We start from the raw sequence: 22,329 nt of genomic DNA on the forward strand, positions 1-22,329 counted from the left end.
GTAGATCTAACCCTGAAGTCAGAAACTCGGGCCATATAGCTACAAATTATTAAGTGTCTTTTTGGAGCATCCTTCCAATGAATTTTTATTAACTTGCTGGGAGAAAGAAAGAGTTTTTCAAATCCAAGGACGTAGTCTGTTCTGTTACTAATAATAAACAGGACAAGGAAAATAAACTGGCTATTTTGGATGTCACTGCCACGCAGGAATGTATTTGCTTCTGTGTTTTTCTGAAGAATGTGTACCAATAAAGAAACTCCCTGAGTCTGCTTATACCAAAGCATGGACAGTCTATGTAACTTCCAAAGCAGTGACTACAGTCCTCAGTGCTATAAGTGGGAAATTAAATTGTAAACTGATTGCAGAGTTTTCCTCAGAGTGGTGGTATTATGGAAGTGCAGGTGTTGCTGACGGAAGGCAGTAATGGAGAGCAGTTCTCTAGTTGTCAGTGTCAGCCAGGGCTCTGGTACAGCTCATACGAGCAGCACGGATCTATATGCTGAGAAACTGGTACTGAAGTACCAGAAGTTGAATATGAAGAAGTACTGAAATATGTGTTCTGTTCTAAAATTTATTCATAATTACACATGATTAATAGATTTTTTTTTGAGCCATTTTTTCCTGCTTCTTATAGGCTCTCATGCCAAGGGAGATTCACATTTGGGGTACATTTTCATCTGTCTGGCTCTGATTACATAGTGCCCTGCTTAGTTTGAGTTGCTGGGAGGTACATGCTGAGAGAAATTTGTAGGATATCTTCTCTCAGACAGCAGCAGAATATTTTGTATTTTTTGCTGTTTGTCTGCATTTATATAATTCAATATAAAAATGTTTGCCAAATTACAGAGCATTTAGCTCTCATGATTTTTGAACTCCGTTTTACATTTTAGGCTGTCCTTCTTTTGTTGCCTTCATGGAGCTCTAACAGTTTTGGATGTATTTTTTCTTGTTTCTTGCTTGTGCATATTACAGCAGTCAAGCATTTTGGGGAAATCAGCAGATATTTTCCTACTCTGTCTGTCATTAATGGTACTACTGTCTTCAGATGCTGTGCCTCAGAACTACAATGAGGTATCATGTGCATAAATCCTTACTGGCCAGTGCAGCTTCCTGCTGTAATTCAGAGTCAGGGATATGTAATCCAGAGCATTAGACAAGGTGCACTTGCAAGCAGCAGCATCTGTGCATGCTATTACTCATGTAATAGCAGGCACAAATAATGCACAGACAGCCTCTGAGAGCGAATCCATTTCATGAGAAGCAGGTCCTGACTCACAACTATGTTGTCAGAATCAAGTAGTCTTGCCAGCACATCAGTCACTTCACCATTGCTGGTACAGATTTGTAAGCCGTTGCTTAGCTTACTTAGTTACTTAGTGTGAGCTCACATGTAGCAAGTGGGATTTCAGGGATACATTTTTCAAAAGCATTTTCCTCCTTTGAGCTTTCTCTCTCTCTCTCACTGTTTTTGATTGTACTTCCAAGGTGTCCGCACATTGCTGTGTTTCAATACTTTGCCTTACTGGCCTTTGTTTATAGGAGTTTCATAACGTCACACTTGATAAATCAGGAAAGCCTCTTCATTGGGTATGGGATTCAGACTTACCTTTAGAGTGTATGTCACACTCAGTGAGAATCAGGAGCAAAGCAGAAGCATCAAAAATCTGGAGTCAGTGGAGTCTGTGGGAGACTGTCCTGGGTAAGCAAAACAAGATTTTGCAATATTGGTTTTATTTTTTCCAGCACAAACCTAGATTGTAATTCACCAGTGACCGTAATGGTGAAGTCCAGTTCAGGAGAGATGGCACCAAATCAAGAATCCATTTTGAACTCTTTCATTTCTTAGCACTAACCAACTCTTTTTATTTGCTGGCAATAATAGGAATGCTTCAGCCATTGTTTTAATTTGCAGACTATCCTCCTAAGGTAGTAGACCAAAAGTTTTAGAACTTTTCTTGCTCACATATTAAACCAACGCAGTACATAGAGTGGTGTGGGATCCTGGATAGGCTCTGGCGTAGTCTGTCACCTGGTCAGATGCAGCCCTGGCCCAGACTGGGGGAGAGGAAGCATATAGCTATGGCTACATCATCTGATGCGTGTGTTGCTTTTGTCTGGGGTTCATAGCTTTCATTAGTGTTAAAGAAGCAGAGAGAGAAGAGCAAGTCAGCTCCTTATGTCATTTGGAATGAACTTCTGTGAATTATACGAGAATAAACAGGGAGTAAACCAATAATGTAATTAATGCTCTCTGAAAGTAGTGAGTCTAGACTTCATCAGATATTTGGATCAGATTCTTAAGAGTAGATTTTTATCTCCAACCTGTGCAAAAGCCTGTGAGTCACTTAAATCCCACTAATTTTTTGCATCCGTCAAGTAGTCCAACACGGAAAGCCATAGGAGTCTCCCTCAAAGTTGAGTATTCCCTTACTGATCTGATTCATTCAATGTGACTCCTCTTTGCTGAGCTCTGCATGAGCTTCGGAACATGACGTTTTTCTAGGCCCCTGCTCATAATCTTCAAGGGCAGGCATTTTGGCTGTAAGCATCAACCTGTTTGTATGTGGAGGAGGTAGTGTTCATCTGTAAAGGCAGTTCTTGAATGCACACTCTTTGTTTCCCCTAAGTGAAAGGCAGTGAAATGGATTTAGTCTCTTAGGTAGTTTGTTGGTCTACATTACATGTTTATGGGTTTAAGAGAAATATAGGTATGATCTCTGTCTGGGAAAGATTATTAAATAAAAGTCCATGAATGGATAATGTAACATTAACAGATTCTTGTGTAAATGCTCAGTCGTGTGTTCTGGTTGAAGGCTGCTGCCATGAGCAGATTTTGAAATGGTTTATTATGTATTAATTTCCAGGCCTGGACACTTCAAATAACAGTGGACCACAAATCTTTCCAAATGAAAAAATTGTAGAGGAAGGCTCTGACATCACTCTTTGTTGCATTGGAAGGAAAGATCAAATCATTAAGGAATTCTTTCTAAGCCCAGCTGTTCACGTTTTCAATCGCACAAACAGTCAAGTTGGACTTCTCACTGTGAAAAATGTGGCACGTCAAAAAGTGCCTCACATCACTGTCTACTGTAAAGAGTCTTGCAATGAAGAGCAATGCTATGATCAAGCAGTTTTCTTCGTGGGTAGTAAGTGAATGCCTTATAACAGTTCTATTTTTGTGTTGTTATTAAGTCAAGAATGGCTGTGGGGAATGGGGGGAAGAAAAAAAAAAAAAGCTTGCTGTAAGTTGTCATTGTCCTGTCATGTCCAGCTGCACTCTGTTTAATGTCTGACTTCAGATCTGTACGCTTGCATAGAAAGCATTAAAGAATAGCATTAAATGTGTTCAGATTAATCTCATTAATTGATTCTAGGACAGGTGACTGATTTTTAAATATTTTTTAAATTTTTAAATATACCTACCCAGTTCAGCTTCGTTGCCTGTGTGCATGTGGTAGAAACTCAGTCCAGTCCCCCTTTTGAAGGCTAGTAGCAATTTTTACAGATAGAAGACAATACAGATTAAGTTAATGAATGTATGAATACAGCAGAAAATAATAACATACAGAAGTGTTTGGATTGCAGTTAATTTATGGTGTTATCCTGATTTTCTCTGCAGAGTGGTCATTGAATAAGTATAATTGAAATAATAACATCTGTAGTAAATCGGACTTTGTACATAGCCATTATTTCTAATTTGCTAATATAGTAAAAAGGTTGATGACTTTTGCCTTGACTGCCATGCCATTGGTATTTTTCTGGTTATTCTCTCTGACAAGAACCACCTGATACACCTAATGACTTTTCCTGCCAAACTCAAGACATGAGAACAGTAACATGCACTTGGAGCCAAGGAGGAGACACCTATCTTTATGGACGTCATTCACCAAAATACACCTTGTCTGAAGAGTAAGTCTCCTCATTGTTATATTAGCTCTGACCTGTGCTGTACAGAACAGTCACGTTCTTTCCTTTAAAATCTCTGGAAATGTTTTTTATCCTTGTTGCAATTAGCTGTCTGCCTTTTTCCAGCTCACTAATCAGCTTAGTTAACAAAGTTGGAGCAGTGCGGAACTGCTCTGAATTAGACTACCTATAACAAAGTTGCAGGTGCATCAGACCAGGTTCTGCATAATAAAGCTTGTTCTAACCATTCTTTTGGGTTAATTTGTTTGCATTATCTTTCAGTAGGCATGAAGACACCCTGCAATCAGGATATAGATAACTTAAAAGTATAATGTAATTATTGGGTAACACATGCAACAGATAACTAGGATTTAATCAGCTGGTAGGCTGAGTATCAGTGTGTTCACAATCCATTGACACTAATACTGACTCAAACTGGTGATTCCTCAGTTAGCCTGATTAGCCTTCCTTCCTTCTTGAGTCCTTGAACTACTGCCAATACTATATCAAAAATCCTACTTCTGTCTATACTTTCAGCTTTTTTTTTTTTTTTTTTTAAATCTCTCTGCAGACTTTCTCAGGGCTCTTTCTTAGCAGTCTGAGTCAAGGTTACACAGCTGTGGCATATCAGACTGGGCCATTGGCTGCTTGCTACAGAGGCATCTAAATGGAGAGGAGAGGGGCTTTACAGCAGGGCCTGCAGAGAAAGGGGAACTCATAAAACAGGAGGTTCCTCATCATCATAACAAACTTTCATCAAAAGATCTCAGCAGAAGGCAGGTCATCATTGCATATACCTTCATGGTTTCTGCATCATTCACTTCCATTAAGATATCGTGATGGCGATTTAGAAATGGAAGGTTAGAAGATGCACTTGAAATTACTGCTTCATTTAAAAGCATAGTGGTAGACATGTGAATGGTTTAATTCTTGGCAAATAAGTCTCTAGTTTAGAATTTCCATGAGGAAATTGCTAAAAGCAATTTAGCTGTGTCTTAAAAGGATAAAGTAAACTTAGCTGTATCTTAAAAGGATAGCAATTTAGCTGTCTCTTAAAAGGATAAAGTAAACTTAGGCTTTGAAGAAAACTTTCTTCTAATCGTAAGAACACCTATATTCATCATACTTCAGGCTAGGGGACAGAACTGGGTGCTTCTTATAGTCCCCCTCAGCCTTATTTTTATAATGCTGTATGATGTTGGGCATCAAAAATTTCAACATCTATGTCGATTGTACATTATGGAAAAATGCCTTTCTCTCTTTTTCTCCCCCTCGCCCCCCCCCTTTCTTTGATAGGTTTTCCCAAAAAACAGTTCCATGCACAGTAAGTTGTTCTGAGCAGTGCTCGTGTTCTTGGGATATAGGCCAGCAGAGGACTTGTAATATCACAGTGACTGTGGAAAACCCACTGGGAAAGAAAACTGCCACGGATGTGTTTGATGTAACTCACAGAAGTAAGGTCTTTTCTATGTCTTTGTCGAGGGTTTTTTGTTGCAGGCCTTGTCCTCCTCCTGATCTTAATACTTGAGTGCCCCATTTTAAAGTGTGGAAGTCCTTGATTATTATCTTCACAGTTTTTATTAGTTATCTGTCCTTGTGCTATAGTTATCTGCTGTCTCTTCAGTTTCAGCTTTGCAAAGTTCTGTTAATGGTAGAAAACAGCTTCACTCCAAAGCTCAGATTTGGTTATTGAAATGACCCTTTAATGCTTCAAAATCTGCTGCTTTGCTGAAGCTGGTTCATAGTATAGGAAGCAACATGATATGATATAAAATGGAGAGTTCAATAAAAATATCTCTGTAGGTTACTTGGGAATTCAGTCCTTTCTCCAAAATATGATTGCTGGTGTTACTGCCTTTCCACAATAAAATGGAGATGCATATTTTGAGAAGCGGGTAAATAAAATCACTAACCCCTCTCCAAATGAGATGTGATACAGGTGTAAGCAGCTATTGCCAGGAAAGAGGTCTTGGTGCTAATATGGGACAGTAACATCTGCCGTGCTACTGTGTGGGAGGAAGAATAGCTCATCATCAGTGAAATAAAACAGGTTACTCTGTGAGCAGTAACTGATGGCTGTGGTTCCTTCTTCCCTGTTGTGTCCTTTATCACAGTGTGCACCAGGTCCTGTAAGTTCCTGCCTACTCCTGCCTCAAAACATCTGGGTATTTCCTGTGTCTCCAGCAGTATTTCCAGTTTGCCTTGTGTCCCCTAGCTCCACCACATCCACCTCAGTGTTCCCAGTGTCCTGTTTGAAGACGCAGGAGGCAACATGTGCTTTGCTTAGTTCTGAAGCTGACAGGCTGATGGATGGGGGGGCTGCTGGTGTAACTGCTGTGTTCTGGCAGTGCTTCCTTCCTCAGAGGCACTGATTACAGTTTTGCTAGACACACTTTTTCATATGACTTGTAGGAACATATGTTAAATGCCTGTCTCTGTTAAATTTGTCTCAGAGAGGCATGAGAGTTCAAAAAGTTGATTCTTTGATTGTTTGGGTGTGGAAGAAATAGAGCAGGAAGAAAGTGGAGGAGTAAACTGACAGGTTGTAGTGAGACAACACAATATTATAAACTGAGTTTTCATGTGAAATCAGGCTACAATAGGTTACATTCAATGTGCTATGTACATTAAAATTTTACTACAATTTTCTTTTTCCAGTTCTAGTTGATTGTTACAAGTTAAAGAAATTATATGTAATATTTATGATGAGTTAACCTTTTAAATAGTGATTACTGTAAAGTCCTTTATGTTTTCTCTGATCCTGGACATATTTACAATAGAATTTTCCTTACTTAAAGGATGTCAACAAGTAAACGAAAGCTGAAGTCCGTAATTTCCAATTCTGCAGGTGGTAGCTTGGACCTTCTGTATCGAATACAAGCCCCTTTGAGTCTAGAAGTCCTCAAATTGTAATTCTTGGTCCATGAAGTTCTAGGATAATGGCCAAAGCTGTAAACATATCACTCACTCACATTGCCATGTCTTATTCCTTACAATTGGACTGATAATATGGGACAGTTTGAGATATTCTGCTCTCACTGAATACTGCCTACATAGCAGTAAAGGATCTCGGAAATCTTTTGGAAGAAGTAGCGCTGTCACTGTTTACCAGGGCATAACTACTGGCAGGAGTCAATGTAAGAGCTGTGAATAAAATTTCTGGTGACGAGGCTGGATTCTGGGGTGTAGGAATATGGCAAACATTACTCATCATGGTACATCAGGAGCCTCTGCCAGGCCCTGGATAAGAGAATTTTACTCGATTAGCAATAAAAGGCTCTTGACTCTTTCTTTTGTTCATGATGTTCTAAAATATTTCCAAGTCAGAACATTTTTTTTTTTTTAAATCTTGTGTAACATTTACTTACATTTATATTCTGAAATTATTTTTTACTGATTTATATCTGCTTAAAGGCCAGGTTGGATGGGACTTTGAGCAACCTGGTCTAGTGGAAGGTGTCTCTGCCCATGGCAGGGGGGTTGGAACTAGATGATCTTTAAGGTCCCTTCCAACACAAACCATTCTATGATTCTCCTAGACTGGCAGAAAAATCTGTATTTCTTATTTGCTTTTACTACTCAGCTAAAATACCTTAAAATACTTTTGCATGTGTTTTATGTTTTGCAAGAGCTAACTCAGATTTTCCATTGGCAGTTTATCCTGCTGCACCTTTCCAGCTGTGGGAAGAATGCACAGATACAGAAATCACATTATATTGGAAACACCGAAACAAAGGAATTGAACTCTTTTGTCAGACTGAAGTGCTCCACCCTGATGGGAAAGTAGAACTGGTATGAAACCTGAATTTCATACACAAAACCATAGTGAATATCTTTTTGACATGAGATTAAAAAATAGTTCCCCAGCAATATGAATACACTCTAAATCTTGTGAGCATGTTGATGTGTCTGTGTTTTCTGCATTTGTTTGCTCCCAAGCTCTACATTGATGATGTGGTCCATGTGGGCAGCTATGGCTGGCACTAATTCGTACTCCCAACACTTCCTATACTACTGACCGAAGTGTACTGTGTGACTTGTCTGCAGATGTGGCTCTGTCCTCTGCCGGATGGGTTCTGAGATCTGTTGAAGTAAATGAAAATACTTAGGGGCTTTATAATTGCTGTTAGCTATTGCTAATCTTGATTTGTCATGTTTTTACTATTCATCTTACACACAAATGGTAGAGAGGTGTGCTGAAGGCCTTTTTTATATTAGTTCAGGAGCTTTCTGTGTACTATTGACTGTACTTGATAGTAGTGTGTCTGGTTTCTAGTGAGGGAACCCCAGAACAGTTTTTCTCCCCTTCCTCTGCCATATCCTTGATGATTATTTGAGTACACTCCTTGTCTTGTTCCACCTTTTTCACATACAGTGAGGCTGACTGATGCTTTGCATGCATGCTGTGGTTTCTCTGTAGCCCTTTTCTTATGAAGGCAGCCTGCCTCTAGCATGTTAAAAAGGCATTATGAAGATCAGGATCAAGCTGCATTCTGTTGTAAGTGTTGCTCAAGAGCTGTTAGATCAAATGGCTGCAGCAGTTGACCATTGCAGGAGACAGTTTAGAGGAGAGGCTTAAAAGCATGCTCACTTTTTGACTCTTACCAGAACTCACCCTTTCTCTTAGGAGCGAGTGGGGGAAAAGGTTGGGGAAAAAAAGGAAAGAAAAGGTAGCTCTAGATGCTGTGCATAGATCTGGAACAGCATCCTACTTACATGAACTGAGTAAGAGACCCAGACTCTGTGAGGATAAGATCTATGTAAATTCCCTCCTTGATGTGAAGAGTAGTCATCTGACAGGTTGTGAGTGGCTCCTACTCAGACAGTTACACACAGAAAGCTCACAGACCTCTTTTTGGATTTCCTAGTCTTTTGATCTTGTGCATATCTTTTTTTTTTTTCTTTTTTTTTTTTTTTGACTGTTGTTCCATGATTATCTTTTCCAAGTCAAGCTTAACTGGCTGTTGTAGGATCTAGAAGAAGAACTATTTTTTCAGACAAAAACCTCTTGCTAATGAAGCTGAACTGAGCTCTGACTGTTCTGTTTTTCTGTCTTGCAGCATAATAGTTCAGCCACACATCTCCCTTACGCCAGCATCACCCTGGGGGGACTGCAGCCATACACTGAGTACACAGCTAGAGTACACTGTGGGGCAGCTAAGCATTTCTGGAGGTGGAGTGAATGGAGTGAAGCCCGACCCATCAGAACAAAGGAAGCAAGTATGTCCAGTGTATTGAGAAGGGAAGCTTGAAGGATGTTCTTTGCTTGCCACTTGTTTGCTATTTGTTGCTACTCTTCTGCTGTGTAGCTAAAGCAGAGGCCTGTTGCATGCATAAAAGTAGAAGCACACTAAGCAAACTTTAAGAAGGTGGCTTCTTAAACAACTCTCATCTTACCTGCCAGTGTCTGCCATTTCATCCAGTGCAGGCAGTGGGAAATCCAGATGACTGGGAGGAGGGACAGACTGAGTTACAGTGTTCTGTGAGGGCTGGAGGAATGGTGCAGAGGTGGGAACAAGCACCTGGGAATTGCAAGCAAAGAAAGGTTTTCTAGGGAAGTGATTCAGAAAAAAGAATGAAGGGAGAAAGAAGTTAAAGGATAATGTTTTGGCAAGACTTGGGAGTGATGAGGAAAAAGAGGTTTTGGGGGTGGAATTTCTTCAAGTGGGATGAAGCAATTAAATGGTTTATGCTTCCTGCACCTAGAGCATCTTTGTTTTGCTGTATTTATTGCAGCTCCATCAGGGAAACTGGACATCTGGAGAGAAATTACACCAGTTCTGGGGGGGCGGAATGTGACTTTGTTCTGGAAGGTGAGACATTTGTACAGAAACGGAAGCAAAACCTTCATAAAGGGGTTGGCAAATTCTGATATGAACTTTCAACAAGTTTGTGTGCACTTAATAGCAATTCAGTATGAAAATGTCTTTTAAGAATCTAAGACAAATATTATATATAACATAGTTCAGAACGTATGTAGCTGTATGATGGTGTGCTGTCGTGGCATTTCAGACATATACTTCTGTTTTTCTAAGTATTATAACAAGATAAATCCCATTACTGAGATTTCTGCATTTCCATTTCAACCAGTATATGTATGCATGCATGGAAACAAGTGTATCTATTCTTACAGAAATAATACATCCACTTAGTTATTTAAAGTTCTAAATGCTCCTCTCATGGTTTTTTTGGCAAAATTTATTAAGTCATTGGTGTCTGCCCCCATAACTTTTTCCCCAGCAAGCACCAAGTTTTCGAGCAAACGGAAGAAGTATTTCGTATGAAGTAACCTGGGAAAAAGTAGAAGGTGGCTCTGAGCCTGAAAGCATCTCCGTTTCATCAGTCTACAATAGCACAAGGATTTCCATTGATAACCATTCCTACATAATCAGTATCATGGCAAAGAACAATGTTAATTATTCACTTCCTTCAGTATTGATCATCCCTAGAGCTACAGGTAACAGTAGGAGTATTTTCAGTTAGATTTCCATTATGAGTTTTGTTTCTACCTATTTCAAGTGAAATGATAATCTATCATTTTGGGGGAACAAGTTAACCTGGCCTGTTAACTCACATCGCTGCTATCTGGAAATTATTACTGTATTTTTGCCTCCAGGGTGGTAACTGTATGTGTATTAAGCTTAAGTGCCTTGATCCATCCCTTACAACAGAAAGTCTGTTTTGCAAAGAGAGTCTCTGCAGAGCAAAACACATTTTGCCTTAAACTAGTGCCTCAGACCTGTGGCAGGTGCTGTGAAGGTGCAGCCCGTGCCTTGCAGGGGGCTCTTGTGTGTGATTAGGCTCTTGTAACTTTCTGTTTATGACTCCAGGTTTTTTCAGTTGAGTTCTTTTTATTAATATATAGTAATAATTACTGGATGTTTTTTGAGCTGTCAGCTTCCAGCATACAAAGAGGTCAGCTTCCAGCATACAAAGAGATCAGCTTTCAGCAAGTGAAAGATCCCATATATCTGATAATGAAGGAATGTAACTATTTTGTTATTGTTTTAACAGCTTAGCATAGAAACTATATTGATCTTCACTTATGAATCTGGGGTCTCATGCAGGAAAATTATTGAAAGACTCTTTTGTTCATTCCTAGGCACTGAAGAGCTTAAAGAAGAACAGGTTAACGGTACAGATGATGGCATTTTTATTTCCTGGGAGCCCAGACATATATATGACAGTTACATTATCGATTGGTGTAACTTTCCGATGTTGCAGCCTTGTGATTTGCAGTGGAAGAGGTTTGGACCCAACACTTCCAGTGCTCTGATCAACTCAGGTGAAAGCAGAAAAATTTTTCTTTCTGATGTCTGTGCAGCATCTTTCATGCTGTGGGCATTAACTGAATTTAGGAAACAAATTCTGTGGAATATTGAAGTCTGTGCAGTGCAGGTGTAATTCTTCAAAGGCATGTGGCATCATGTTTTGCCTAGCAAATGAATTAAGACACCACAAATGTGCCAGCACCATCAAGCCTTGGAAGTCAGCATAGTCTTTTAGAAAAGTCAGCATAGTATTTTAGAAAAGAACTCCTATGAGTAGCTTGTAGTAACATCTTGAAGGAGGATGGTGAGGTTGATGAAGGAGTTAAAAATCTTTTAGCAGGAGAGATGCAAAATGGAGCTCTGCCTTATCTGTAACACGCATCAAAAGTTTAGACTCAGGCAATTTTACACCCACTGTGCAGTGAGAGGTTTAGTGCTGTCAGTGTGCCACGAATAATGTGTCTCAGCACCCATCCTTGCTTAGGACCAGTTGTGTGTTTTTTATCCCAGTGGTGACCATTAGACCCAGATCCTTTCTGGCTGTGTGAAAGTTGCTCTGATGTACTTCCACAGCTGCAAGAATATAGCCTTCCTGGAGTCTCTCGAGCTGAGAGTTCACTTCAGAATAAAACACGTTTGAACAAAATTTGACTGAATGCATTTCGATATGCAATAAAGGAAATGCACTTCAGTTCATACAACCACATGGGAGCCTGGGTCCTTACTGAAGGAGAGTGTGGTAACACATGGAAAAAATGTTGTCCAGTTCTTCAGTGGGTTGCAATTGGTTAATCCGAATGGGAGTGGATGTCATTGAGGATAACATGGAATCCTGATGCATGGGTATGTGTCTACATTAAACAGTCCAAAATATGACCTTTGCCTGTGCCAGGAACGGAAATGAAACTATCTTGCTCTTTGGTGCATTTGGGGTCTATCGTGCACTCATCTTGAATACTCTAGGGCAACAAGAATGTTTTAACCCCCACCGCCCCAGTTCTCTCAGACAGAATAAATGTGTTCAATTCACATTATGCACACTAAGAATTGGTTTACCCTGTGTCTCCTTCAGTTGCTTTAATAGCACAATAGCACACAAAGAAGATTTCTAATGGATTTTAGACTTCTGTAGAAGACGGTTAAGTAAAAGCAAAACCAAAAGACAAACCATAACCTATTTTTGTAATCAGTTCCACTGTTTTCTAGCTGCTTTTGTTCCAGGGGTGAGATACAACTTCCGCATCTATGGATCTGTTGCTAATAGAGCCTCCTTACTGGAAAAGAAGACTGGTTATCTCAGGGAGCTACGTAAGTTGGCAAGATAATTAGGGTTTGTGTATTTGCTAAATTCATCTGTCACAAACAGAAGAATGCCACAGCCTTCCTCCTGCAACTAGCTAAAAAAGTATTTGCAATGTTGTTTCTATATCACCAGTGAAGCATTTAAAAGTTGTACAGCAACATACACAGCCCTACATCGAGGATATCTGACTAGTGTGGTGACCAGGTAGAGTCCATGTTAATTAGAACAGCTAAAGAAAGCTGTGATTAGCAGTCACTGCTTTGTGTATAATGTGGACTGCGTGAAGACTCTGTGAAGTTGATAGTTGTATTTAAAAGCTGAACAAAGCCAAAGTGCTCCACAAAAACTAAGATATAAACAGAAACACCACATGGGAATTCAGATGTTTTTCAAGTGAAAAGATGAACATTCTTGAAGAATAATGGCAAGTCTAACTTGAATTTCCTTTCTTCCAGCTCCTCTGCATGACCCTACTGTGGAAGTTGAACTGACTTTCAATGCAGTAACACTATCTTGGGATTCTTATCTCACAAATGAGTCACAGTCTGGTTTTATAAGAGGCTACCATGTTTATGTGTCACCTATACAAGAGGACTGCAGTTTGAAAGGATCCAAAAAACATGTTCTTCCAGGTAACTGAGCTCTGGGATTTAGGAGGTTGTGTCGCTGATACAGGTGAAAGATGTGGCTGTTGCTGATATTGCAGCCTCATACAAAGTTCACATTAGGCAGGCAAATTGGCTCATGAGGCAATATATAGATTTCAGCACCTGCTGCTTTTGATTCCTCTCTAATGCTTGAGGTGCTAATGGGTGGAAGTGGGTTCTGGCTTTATACAGATTTATAGCTCCCATCCTGTTGCCCATAGCTCCTTTTAACTTCAGTGTGAGCTCCAGAAGAGATTCCTGCAGTACTGTAGGAGGAGTCAGGTTTCTGCCTCTTGTGATCTGAGTTCTGGATGAATTTCGAAAACATCTGTTTGTGGTCTACTTGGATGAGAGTCATGGGAAGCATGTTAGTTTTACAAAGATTTGAGGTATTTTAGAAACAGATGGGATACAATTTATTTCCTTCAGAATTGGAGTACTGTGTAAATTCCCCATTTAAATTCTTTTATAGTGAAAGTATTTGTGGCTGTGCTCTACAGTGGAGTTCCTTCAGCAGAACTGAGCTGTGGGGTGGCACAAAGCCATATTTAAGCTTTTATATCTGATCTTTCTGCTCCACACTCAAAACTGCTCCAGATCACTTTGCTTCATTATAATTTTGAGATGTTTCCAACATGTTGAAGGATATATTTTTTTTTCTTTGCCTCTTCTTCCAGTTGGATCATGTCCTGTGTCAGATCCTTCTGCTGATTAGACTAGAACCAGGCTGAAAAGCTTAGTTTGAACTGAAGGAGGCTTATGTAGGAGTTTCTGTCAGAACTAAACTCACCATAGAAGTACCATAATTCTGCAAGTAATCCCAGTTAGACTTCAAAATGTTTAAATCGAAGATTTCCTGCATCCCAGTTTGTCTGAGCTAGCAGACAAGGGGTGTGATGGGAACAGGAGGAATAAGCTAACCCTTTTCTCCCTGGGGTCTGGGAGTTGCACAATAGACAGGCAAAAGAGGGTTTTTTTTTTTCAGGCAGAGATTTCTTGCTTTTGAGTATCTTCAAAGAACTTGACCTAAGGTTAAGGGCTATGGGATTCTGGTGAAAAAGGAAATGGCAAAACCCAAATCCTTCTGTTGAAAAGCTCTAGTAAAAGGAAATTAAAATAAACAGTTGCAGCTTTTGACAGCAAGTTTTTAGGTGGTCTGCTAGAGGATGGGCAATGCTGTGGGCAGTCCAGTTAGAAGGGATGCGAGTTCAGCCCAGTGGCAATGAGTCACAATGTATCATCCTTCTCAGAAGAAAGTGTGCAAATGACAAAGGCGGTGTGCTGCAAATGTTCGGTTATTTCAGTGGTCTAGCCATCTCAGTTAAGCTGATTTGTAACATTTTCAGGAGACCTTATTGCAACCTTTCAATACTTAAAGGAGACTTATAAGAAAGACGGAGAGAGACCTTTTACCAGGGCCTGCAGTGATCAGAGAAGGGTTAATGGCTTTAAACTGAAAGAGGGTAGATTTAGATTAGATACAAGGAAGAAATTTTTTACTTCGAGAATCGTGAGACACTGGAAGAGGTTTCCCAGAGAAGCTGTGGATGCCCCATCCCTGGAAGTGTCCAAGGCCAGGCTGGATGGGGCTTTGAGCAACCTGACCTAGTGGAAGGTGTCCCTGCCCATGGCAGGGGGGTTGGAATCAGATGACCTTTAAGGACCCTTCCAACCCAAACCATTCTGTGATTCTGTGATTGATTCTGTGATTCTATCTTATCTATTTCATTTTAGATGATTCAGTGCTATGTAAATACACAATTGAAAACCCAGAAGAAAAGAGATACACCGTGAAACACCTGTTGTCAAACACAAAATACAAACTAGTGGTTAAAGCATATACAGGTGGAGGAGAGACTCCCATTGTTAACTTTAGATACATAGACACACCGTTTAACTGTGAGTATTGGCTGTGGAAAATTTGTCTTCTAGCAGAAGGATGGGATGTTGTAAAAGGTTATAATAATCTTCCTTTCTCAAGGGAAAACATTTAATTAAATGTAACGTGCGCTTGAGAAAAGGGATCTAACTGAGAAATGAAATGTGCATACCAACAGAGCATTTTGATACTTTTAAGTAGCTATGCTTTTTTTATTTTAGAATGAAAATAATTTTAAGTCTTAGGTATTTCTGGGAAATAGCTTAATATCTACATATTTGCATGACTAGTGAGTGTTTTTTGCTAGAATGCAATGAAGAATTGCATTTGCATTTAACTAGTTTTCTAATATGGGAAAAACTACAGACCTGTGTGCAAACGGGTAATTTCTGTATGGACTCTTGAACTTATAATGTTGATTCTTATTTTCGTCAGTCATTAAATCCATTGCCAAATTAACTCCTTCATAGGTCAATAAGAAAGGGCTGTTGGCTTGAGCGCTGTAGTTTGCTAACTGGGCAGATTTGATCATCAAAGCAGAACAGGAAATCACTTGCCTGTAGTTCTGTTCCCTTGAAAACACCACTCCGCAGTCATGGTTGTGAAACTTATGATCCAAATCAGAGATGCCTGGTTTTGAAAAATTTGTTGGGGGTGGAGGTGAAGGGGGAGGGGCAGGAAAGGGTGAAGCATTGGGTCATGTTTTAGGCTAACTAGCAGAACAGTGTCTAAACCCTCCTGGTACCCTCACAGAGGCAGTTCTGCCTCTTACACCCATGTTCCAGCTCCCATTTGCCAGCCTTCTCTTGTGCAGGCACAGATGTTTGTACAGCCATGCAGGGAATCAAAATGCAGGCTTAATTAACCCAGAAAAGATAAAAGGAGAATGTAGCACATGTCCGTTCCCTGCTGTGGTGTGTGGTAGGGACACACAAACTACTGGCACGGGGCAAGAGAGGGAGAGCGAGCACTAACTAGTACTCCCCCTCGGCCTGCTTATTACAGCCTCAACTGTTTGTGAAAAACATAGCCCAAGGCTGTGTCTTCCAACTAGAAGGAAATACTTGTGTCAGCATAAACCCTAGGAGACCATGAACACTTGCATAGTGTCTGTCCTGCTATAGTCCGTCCATCCTGGAGGTACAGATGTTCTGTCAATGTCTCACAGGAAAAATCTGTCTTATTTGGGGATCTGAGAGAAAACCTGAAACAAATATTTAAGTGAGGTTATCGTTGACTTAAGTTTTGGAAATTTACCCTTATAGTTAAGATGCCAACATGAGGGCAAATTAAAAGCAACCTAGAAACAATTCAGTTTTGTTGAAGGAAATTGAGGTCTCAAGACTTAGAGCTGTATCCCACAACTTCCAGCCAAACTATTTTGCAACCATGGACCACACAGTTTTACTGCTGAGTTAGTGGCAGGTATCCCATGTGGGCCTGAGGTTATTTTTGTCCCAGAAACTCAGGCTATATTGACTTTAACAGATGAGAAGTTGAAAAGAAATTTTTAACGTATTTTTCTTTCACAGCAAACATGCTGTACCTTCTAGTCCTGCTAGTGATAGTTCCAGCACTAGTAGCAGCTGTATGCCGCTGGAAGATGAAGTGGTAAGTTATAATGCGTTTTTCTATTGTTGACAGAGAACGTAACTAGCATAATTCACAAACCACAGCTGCAGCTTGTTGCTTTCAGCCTGTTGTAAGGCCTCATTGATTTTTTCCTTTGGCTGTCTGACTGTGTGGATGTTGTAAGTATTTGGCTTACGGCATTTCTGAGACACTCATTATCTGCTACTGTTTCTGTACAGATCTACGTGTGGCTTCTGGTAGAATGTGCTTTGATGAGAGAACAAAAACGTCATGTGTTTTGGTCTCTTATTTCCAGGGTGAAGGAGTGCTGCTGTCCCATAATACCTAGTCCTAACAAGAGCAAAGTGCTGTCATTCAAAGAGTTTAAGGTAAGATCACTGGAAATCTAGTATTTTTAATTTTTCCGTTCTTTGACTAGTAAAGTTTCAGAAAAAATTTTCTTGTGTTGACTACCTTTAGAAATGAGTGACACTCATTATACAGAAATTAATGTAATTTAGTATCATCATTTAGTGGAAAATTCTCCTTTTGATATTCATGTGACTCTGCAGTGATCAGTTTATATTCTGCAGTCCGTTACTGCAAAAAGTGAAAGCATAATTTGAGAATAAATGAAATCTTTGGATACAGTAGGCAATTCTTCCACTATTACTGTTCAAAACCCAGCAGGCCAGACGATACTGCGCTTTGCTGCAGCCTGGGAACTGTATCCGCCCACTCCTCCTGCCCCACACATCCCTCTGCTGTGGGGCGCAGCAGAGCCACGCACTTGCTGGCCCTTGGGAGGATGCAGGGGGTTCTGCCGGGCACGGCCGGGTCTGGCTGGGAGGAAAGGGTTGGCAAAAGGCCTTCAGCTGCTTCTGTAGGCCCTTCCAAGCGGGAGCTGCTGCTTCCATGCTGCCTGCAAGGGGGTCGCAGGACTAGGAGCGTGTCTTTACCCTGGCACACGTGGGGCTGCTGCTGGTTTTGCTGCTGGTGTTCACTGAATGCTAGCACCAGAGAGAGGAGTCTGTACAACTGAACAGGCCATGCTGCTGCCTTCCAGTTGCTAGTGGTTCAATCTAAAAATGGCACACATGAAAAGCCTGAGAAAGTCTTTAAAGTAGAGGGGCATGCTTCCTTCTTCAAACATAGTCATATTGAACTTACTTAAAAAAGAAACTGCTAAATAAATACTCTGATAAATTCCACATAAAATACAGCTTCCATTGAACATTCTGTACATATGCTTTCCTTCAAATTCTGTTCATTTATTTGAAAAAATCCAAACTAAAAAGAAATTATAAGACAATATTACAAGTGCTTGAAATAATCACTCCCTTTCCTTTACTCTGGGTTTCTTTCATTGAGTAATTTTTTTGTTTCATGATTCTCTTGTAGATCGGTTCTGAGAAAGTACTGAAAATAAGTGACTGCATTCCTGACGTGCTAGCAGTGGACAATAAGGCTGAAGCCCAGAAATTACATCCGTGGAGCCAGTTGTCTCCAATGCCAACAGAAGATAAGATCGACGGTCACAATTCTTCCTGGCTTTGCCCTAATGACAATGGAGAGAGAGAATTTACACCCACAGCTGTACCTCAGGCTCATACTTGGTTTGAAAATTTTGCTTACTCTTCTCATTTTGCAGTTGAACCTGATGCCTGTCAAATACCGGAGACACTAGAAGCAAGCAAGCCAGAACTGTCAGCAGTGCTGTACCAGCCACACTACTACTTTGATATTTTTAATGAAGATGCTGCGTCAACACCCAGAGCAACAGCTGGCAGAAAGACCAGTCTGAGATACATTTCACAAACAGATGTGCACTGCCTAGGGAGGAGGCTTTGATGTACTCTCCTCCATTGAGTCCATCCAGTGTTTGGTTACACAATATAAAATAAGAATTTCTAAAACCACAACTTCTCCTTTTGATGAAGGCTTTCACAGGCCCAGCTTCTGTTAATGCTGCAAAGCTTTTGCTTCAGGACTAGTTTAAAAATACTGACTTGTGCACAGAAATGATGCTTGCTATGGTTTCATCACAAGTTATGGGCATTATATAAGATTTACAGGAGTGTATTTCACTTGCAGTATTCTGTGTGCGCTCACTGTGTGCCCTGGCCACCCCCAGCCAGCGTGTAGCTGCGCAGCTTGCGCAGCTGTGCACGGAGCACTACCCGGCTTTGGAGTCTGCCTCAGCACAGTAACATCGCGGGGCGGGCTGTATTTTCTCTCTCTCAAATGGTGTAAAGAATCAACATGGAAAGGTTCCCTGCATTCAGGGTGGTGCGTTACTGAAGGAACAGAAGGATCTCCAGGAGTGCTACCCTGTGCACCAAAATCCAGTGACAGTCCTCCTTTTACTTCACCTGTCTTCTAACTAGACTTGGTGGGTGAAAGAGCACAGAAAACAGGTTTTTATCGTACAGGCCCCTGTTAGTGGGCTGCCACTCCCATTTCTAGTAACTGGGGTGCCTCACACTGCTGCCTTCTCTGCCTGGAAGAATGACCCTTTAAAATCCTGAACAAAATCCTCTTAACTACACAAAGAAATATGGGGAATTAAGTGGAAAGGAACTGTTTTTCCAGCAGGATGGCTGTTTGCAGAGATGTTACCATGGCGCTGCCTCTCCACTTGTGCACAACAGCTTAACTTCTTTCAGCATTAACCCCTGCACTTGCGTAGCAAGCCCCAACCAACCAGGTAAGCAGACATGGTAGTCAGATGCATAGGTGCGTGAATCCCATTTGTGACGGTCATCATATTCAGGCTGCATATCAGCTAGGTCTTCCAACACTACTTTTGCATTTTGTATTGAAAAAAAATATTTTTATTGCAATGCTCAGAATCCCTACCGTAGGCAGTAGTGAATTTGGTCTTCCATTTTGATTTTAAAAAATTGTACATGTGGAAGGAAGAAGAATAGTTGGAGTTGTATCCAAGAGTCTCATCAGATTAACCTGCTTAGTGCACAAGGAACCCTTTGGTTTTGCCCAATTGTAATGCTGTCCAGAATCTTTAACAAATAAAAAAAAAATTCAACTTAAGAGCACAGAATAAGCAGTTCTCAAAAGGGAAAAATGAAGTGTTTTTTACAATTTGATCTTCAGCTAATTTGTTAAACATAGGGAAGACGAGTAACTGCCTTTTAACTAGCTAATCATACTTCCTAAAAACTAAGCAGCTACAGACAGAAATGAGTTTTTATACTGAACCACATCCAGGTTTTCTGCTGTTGCTTATAGATACTGTTGTGATGTCTGTGAGCTGTGTTGCAACAGGAACACCACCACGACCTTCCATAGACTTTGGCTGAGACAAGCATTGACTGCAAGGGGAGGGAGAAGTCTTCAGGCAGACAAAGGTGAGGGACAAGCGAGAGTAGAAGCACAGACATGGCTGCTTGTGGTTAGAGGTATCCAGTCAACGCACACTGTGCTGTGTGCACCTGTAGGTCGCACACAGATTTACTTACGAAGCAGAAAAAAAAAGAATACGCAGTATGGTCCTTCCTTTCAGCCTTCAGCCATTGGAGTAAGGAATCACGGCTGGTCACACTCAGCTGAACTGCAGCTTGACAGAGAACAGGGAAGTAGGAGAGGAGGCTGATGCTATGCGATGGGGACAGCCCAGAGAAACCTTTCCTCCCTTTACATTACTCTCCTTTGAGTTACAGTGAATTTGGAAGTTTAATACCACACTATCTTTACGACTTAGAACATTTCCTTCTCCAAAGCGTTTCATCACATCATAGGTACTTGTGTAGTTTAAAAGCTGTACTGCTGGAAAAAAGGGCAATAAACCAAAGGCAGCTGTTTTGCTACTACCAAAATATAACTTCCTAGCTGTGCATTTAAAAAAAAGGCCTGTTTATTTAAAAAGGTTTGAAAAGTATCCTAAATCAATAGTTACACATCTAAGGAATTCTGATCCAAAAGTCAGTCAAAAAAGTCAGACTATCCCACAAAACATTTTAAATTTCAACATGCTGCAGTTCCAAAAGGCTGTAACAAAGTGCAGACTTCTGCTTTTGAAAAACCACCTGTTGTGGGGGCTTGGCTGCGGTAATTGAGCCCAGGGAGCGAGCAGAGGGGCCTGGGGGGGGATGTAGCCGGCCGTGCCTTCCCCATGGTGGGGCGAGATGCCTTGGCCCGTTGGGAGCTCCCACCTCGGGCACCTCCCGGCGTTGCTCCTGGGGAGATCCTGCACTGATGAAACTCCATTACCTGGGAGCAAGGAAACGCTTGACCAGGGACCAGGTTGCTTGGCAAGGTGATGAGAAGTTACCTCCTCTCTACCTACAAACCCTTCTGCTTGTTTCATGAATCCACTCGTGCTTAAAAGCACACAGAGGATGCCAAGGAGGGTGCTGCCTTCCTGCCAGTCAGAGGGTACCCTCTGGGGATGAGAACTAGAACTAAAGATTATCAAACTATTTTTGCATTGGTGGGGAGGTATATATAATTTTTATATTTTTTTTTTAAAAGACATCTGTCTTGCATTAATGGTTGAATGAGCTCAAAACTGTAAACTTGTCAATTTTTTGTTTGTAATTCAACTTTCACAGATGTTGTTGAAATGCTAATACTTAAACCATCGCATAATGGAAAATTATTAATTCTCAGTATCAGTATGCTAAGTTTTTAAAATAAAAATGGTGTACAAACTATTAGAGAGTCCCCTTCTGTTTTTTATAAGACATCTTACAAAGCATTGATGTAAAAAGTATTTTTGACAAAAAAAATGTTTATTTGCAAAGCTTCAGGTTGTTCTAGTTAATTAGTAACTTACAAGTATAAATAAAATTCCAACCCATTTCTAGTGCTGAGAGGCACATATGAGACCAGGACAACTATAAGAAGTTTAAGTACATTTTATTAACAATGCATCCCTTTGATAAGATTATGCTTCAGGAGGCTTTTAATGCCCATTGACATGAACTGTACACACTATACAAAAAAAAAAAAAATCAGAAAAAAAACCACAAAAAAATCAAGGTGGGCAATACCATTTTGGGACAAGCCTCTGTTTAAATTATACACAGCTCAATGCAATATTCTTACGGAAAATATATAAATACTTTTTCTTTCTATGTTACAGGTATACAATATAAATCATATTTCAATGTCTGTTCAGTGACCTACAAACACTAGAACCTCCAAATATGTAGCAGCGTATTACTAAATAAAAAAAAGACCACACGGGACAGGGAGAATAAGTCTTTGAGATTTTCCTTGATCCCCTCCCTCCGCAGAATGATTAATTTAGATAATCTCTTGTAATGCAGTTTTAGGGATGCTGACAGCCCAGTATTGGAGCAATTTTTCAGTTAAATCTATAAAATGTCTGCCTTTTCCCACCTTAGACATTGCATCTTGTGCTAAAACACCCTATTCAGTGGCAAAATGGCATGTTACACTTTTTGGCATAAATTACATTTCTCAAATAAAATAGTGTATTTTACAACGCAACTCAAGCAAAATGTGCAATTTCTGCATGCTGTGGCATTGCTATCCATCTATGTTATAAAAATAGTCCAAAGAAAATCCACTTTCTTTACTCAACATACAAATCTGTTAAAAACAGAACTATCCAGAGGACCAGAATCAGGGGTTAAACAAAAAACAAGGAGATGGGGGGGCTTCTAGCGAAATACAGACATGGTTTCTAGCACGTTCCCAAAGGTGCTTTACAGTTCTCAGATCTTACTCTCACCTAATATACCTTTAACAAGCACGATACTATAA

The 22,329-nt window shown here is 40.4% G+C and overlaps 1 protein-coding gene across 7 annotated transcripts in view; it reads left to right on the top strand.

The window, feature by feature from the left end:
* The window catches only part of OSMR (oncostatin M receptor), a 33,421-nt gene extending 12,170 nt beyond the window's left edge, over window positions 1-21,251 (top strand). For 6 of the 7 annotated variants that reach the window (XM_087759901.1, XM_087759899.1, XM_087759903.1 and 3 more), the window contains 15 exons: window positions 1,540-1,699; window positions 2,865-3,146; window positions 3,780-3,909; window positions 5,203-5,360; window positions 7,562-7,698; window positions 8,967-9,126; window positions 9,643-9,719; window positions 10,147-10,363; window positions 11,009-11,191; window positions 12,384-12,485; window positions 12,936-13,112; window positions 14,862-15,026; window positions 16,539-16,617; window positions 16,895-16,967; window positions 17,980-21,251. In XM_087759901.1, coding sequence (XP_087616027.1) covers window positions 1,540-1,699; window positions 2,865-3,146; window positions 3,780-3,909; window positions 5,203-5,360; window positions 7,562-7,698; window positions 8,967-9,126; window positions 9,643-9,719; window positions 10,147-10,363; window positions 11,009-11,191; window positions 12,384-12,485; window positions 12,936-13,112; window positions 14,862-15,026; window positions 16,539-16,617; window positions 16,895-16,967; window positions 17,980-18,429 — 2,550 coding nt within the window. In that variant the 3' untranslated portion in view covers window positions 18,430-21,251. The remainder of the gene's footprint in view (window positions 1-1,539; window positions 1,700-2,864; window positions 3,147-3,779; window positions 3,910-5,202; window positions 5,361-7,561; window positions 7,699-8,966; window positions 9,127-9,642; window positions 9,720-10,146; window positions 10,364-11,008; window positions 11,192-12,383; window positions 12,486-12,935; window positions 13,113-14,861; window positions 15,027-16,538; window positions 16,618-16,894; window positions 16,968-17,979) is intronic. The other variant, XM_087759906.1, reaches the window with a different exon arrangement.
* Window positions 21,252-22,329: the final 1,078 nt, after the last annotated feature.

The sequence above is a fragment of the Nipponia nippon genome, unplaced genomic scaffold (assembly GCF_047370975.1).
Source record: "Nipponia nippon isolate SJK-2023a ecotype South Korea unplaced genomic scaffold, ASM4737097v1 scaffold_20, whole genome shotgun sequence".
NCBI classification, from domain to species: domain Eukaryota; kingdom Metazoa; phylum Chordata; class Aves; order Pelecaniformes; family Threskiornithidae; genus Nipponia; species Nipponia nippon.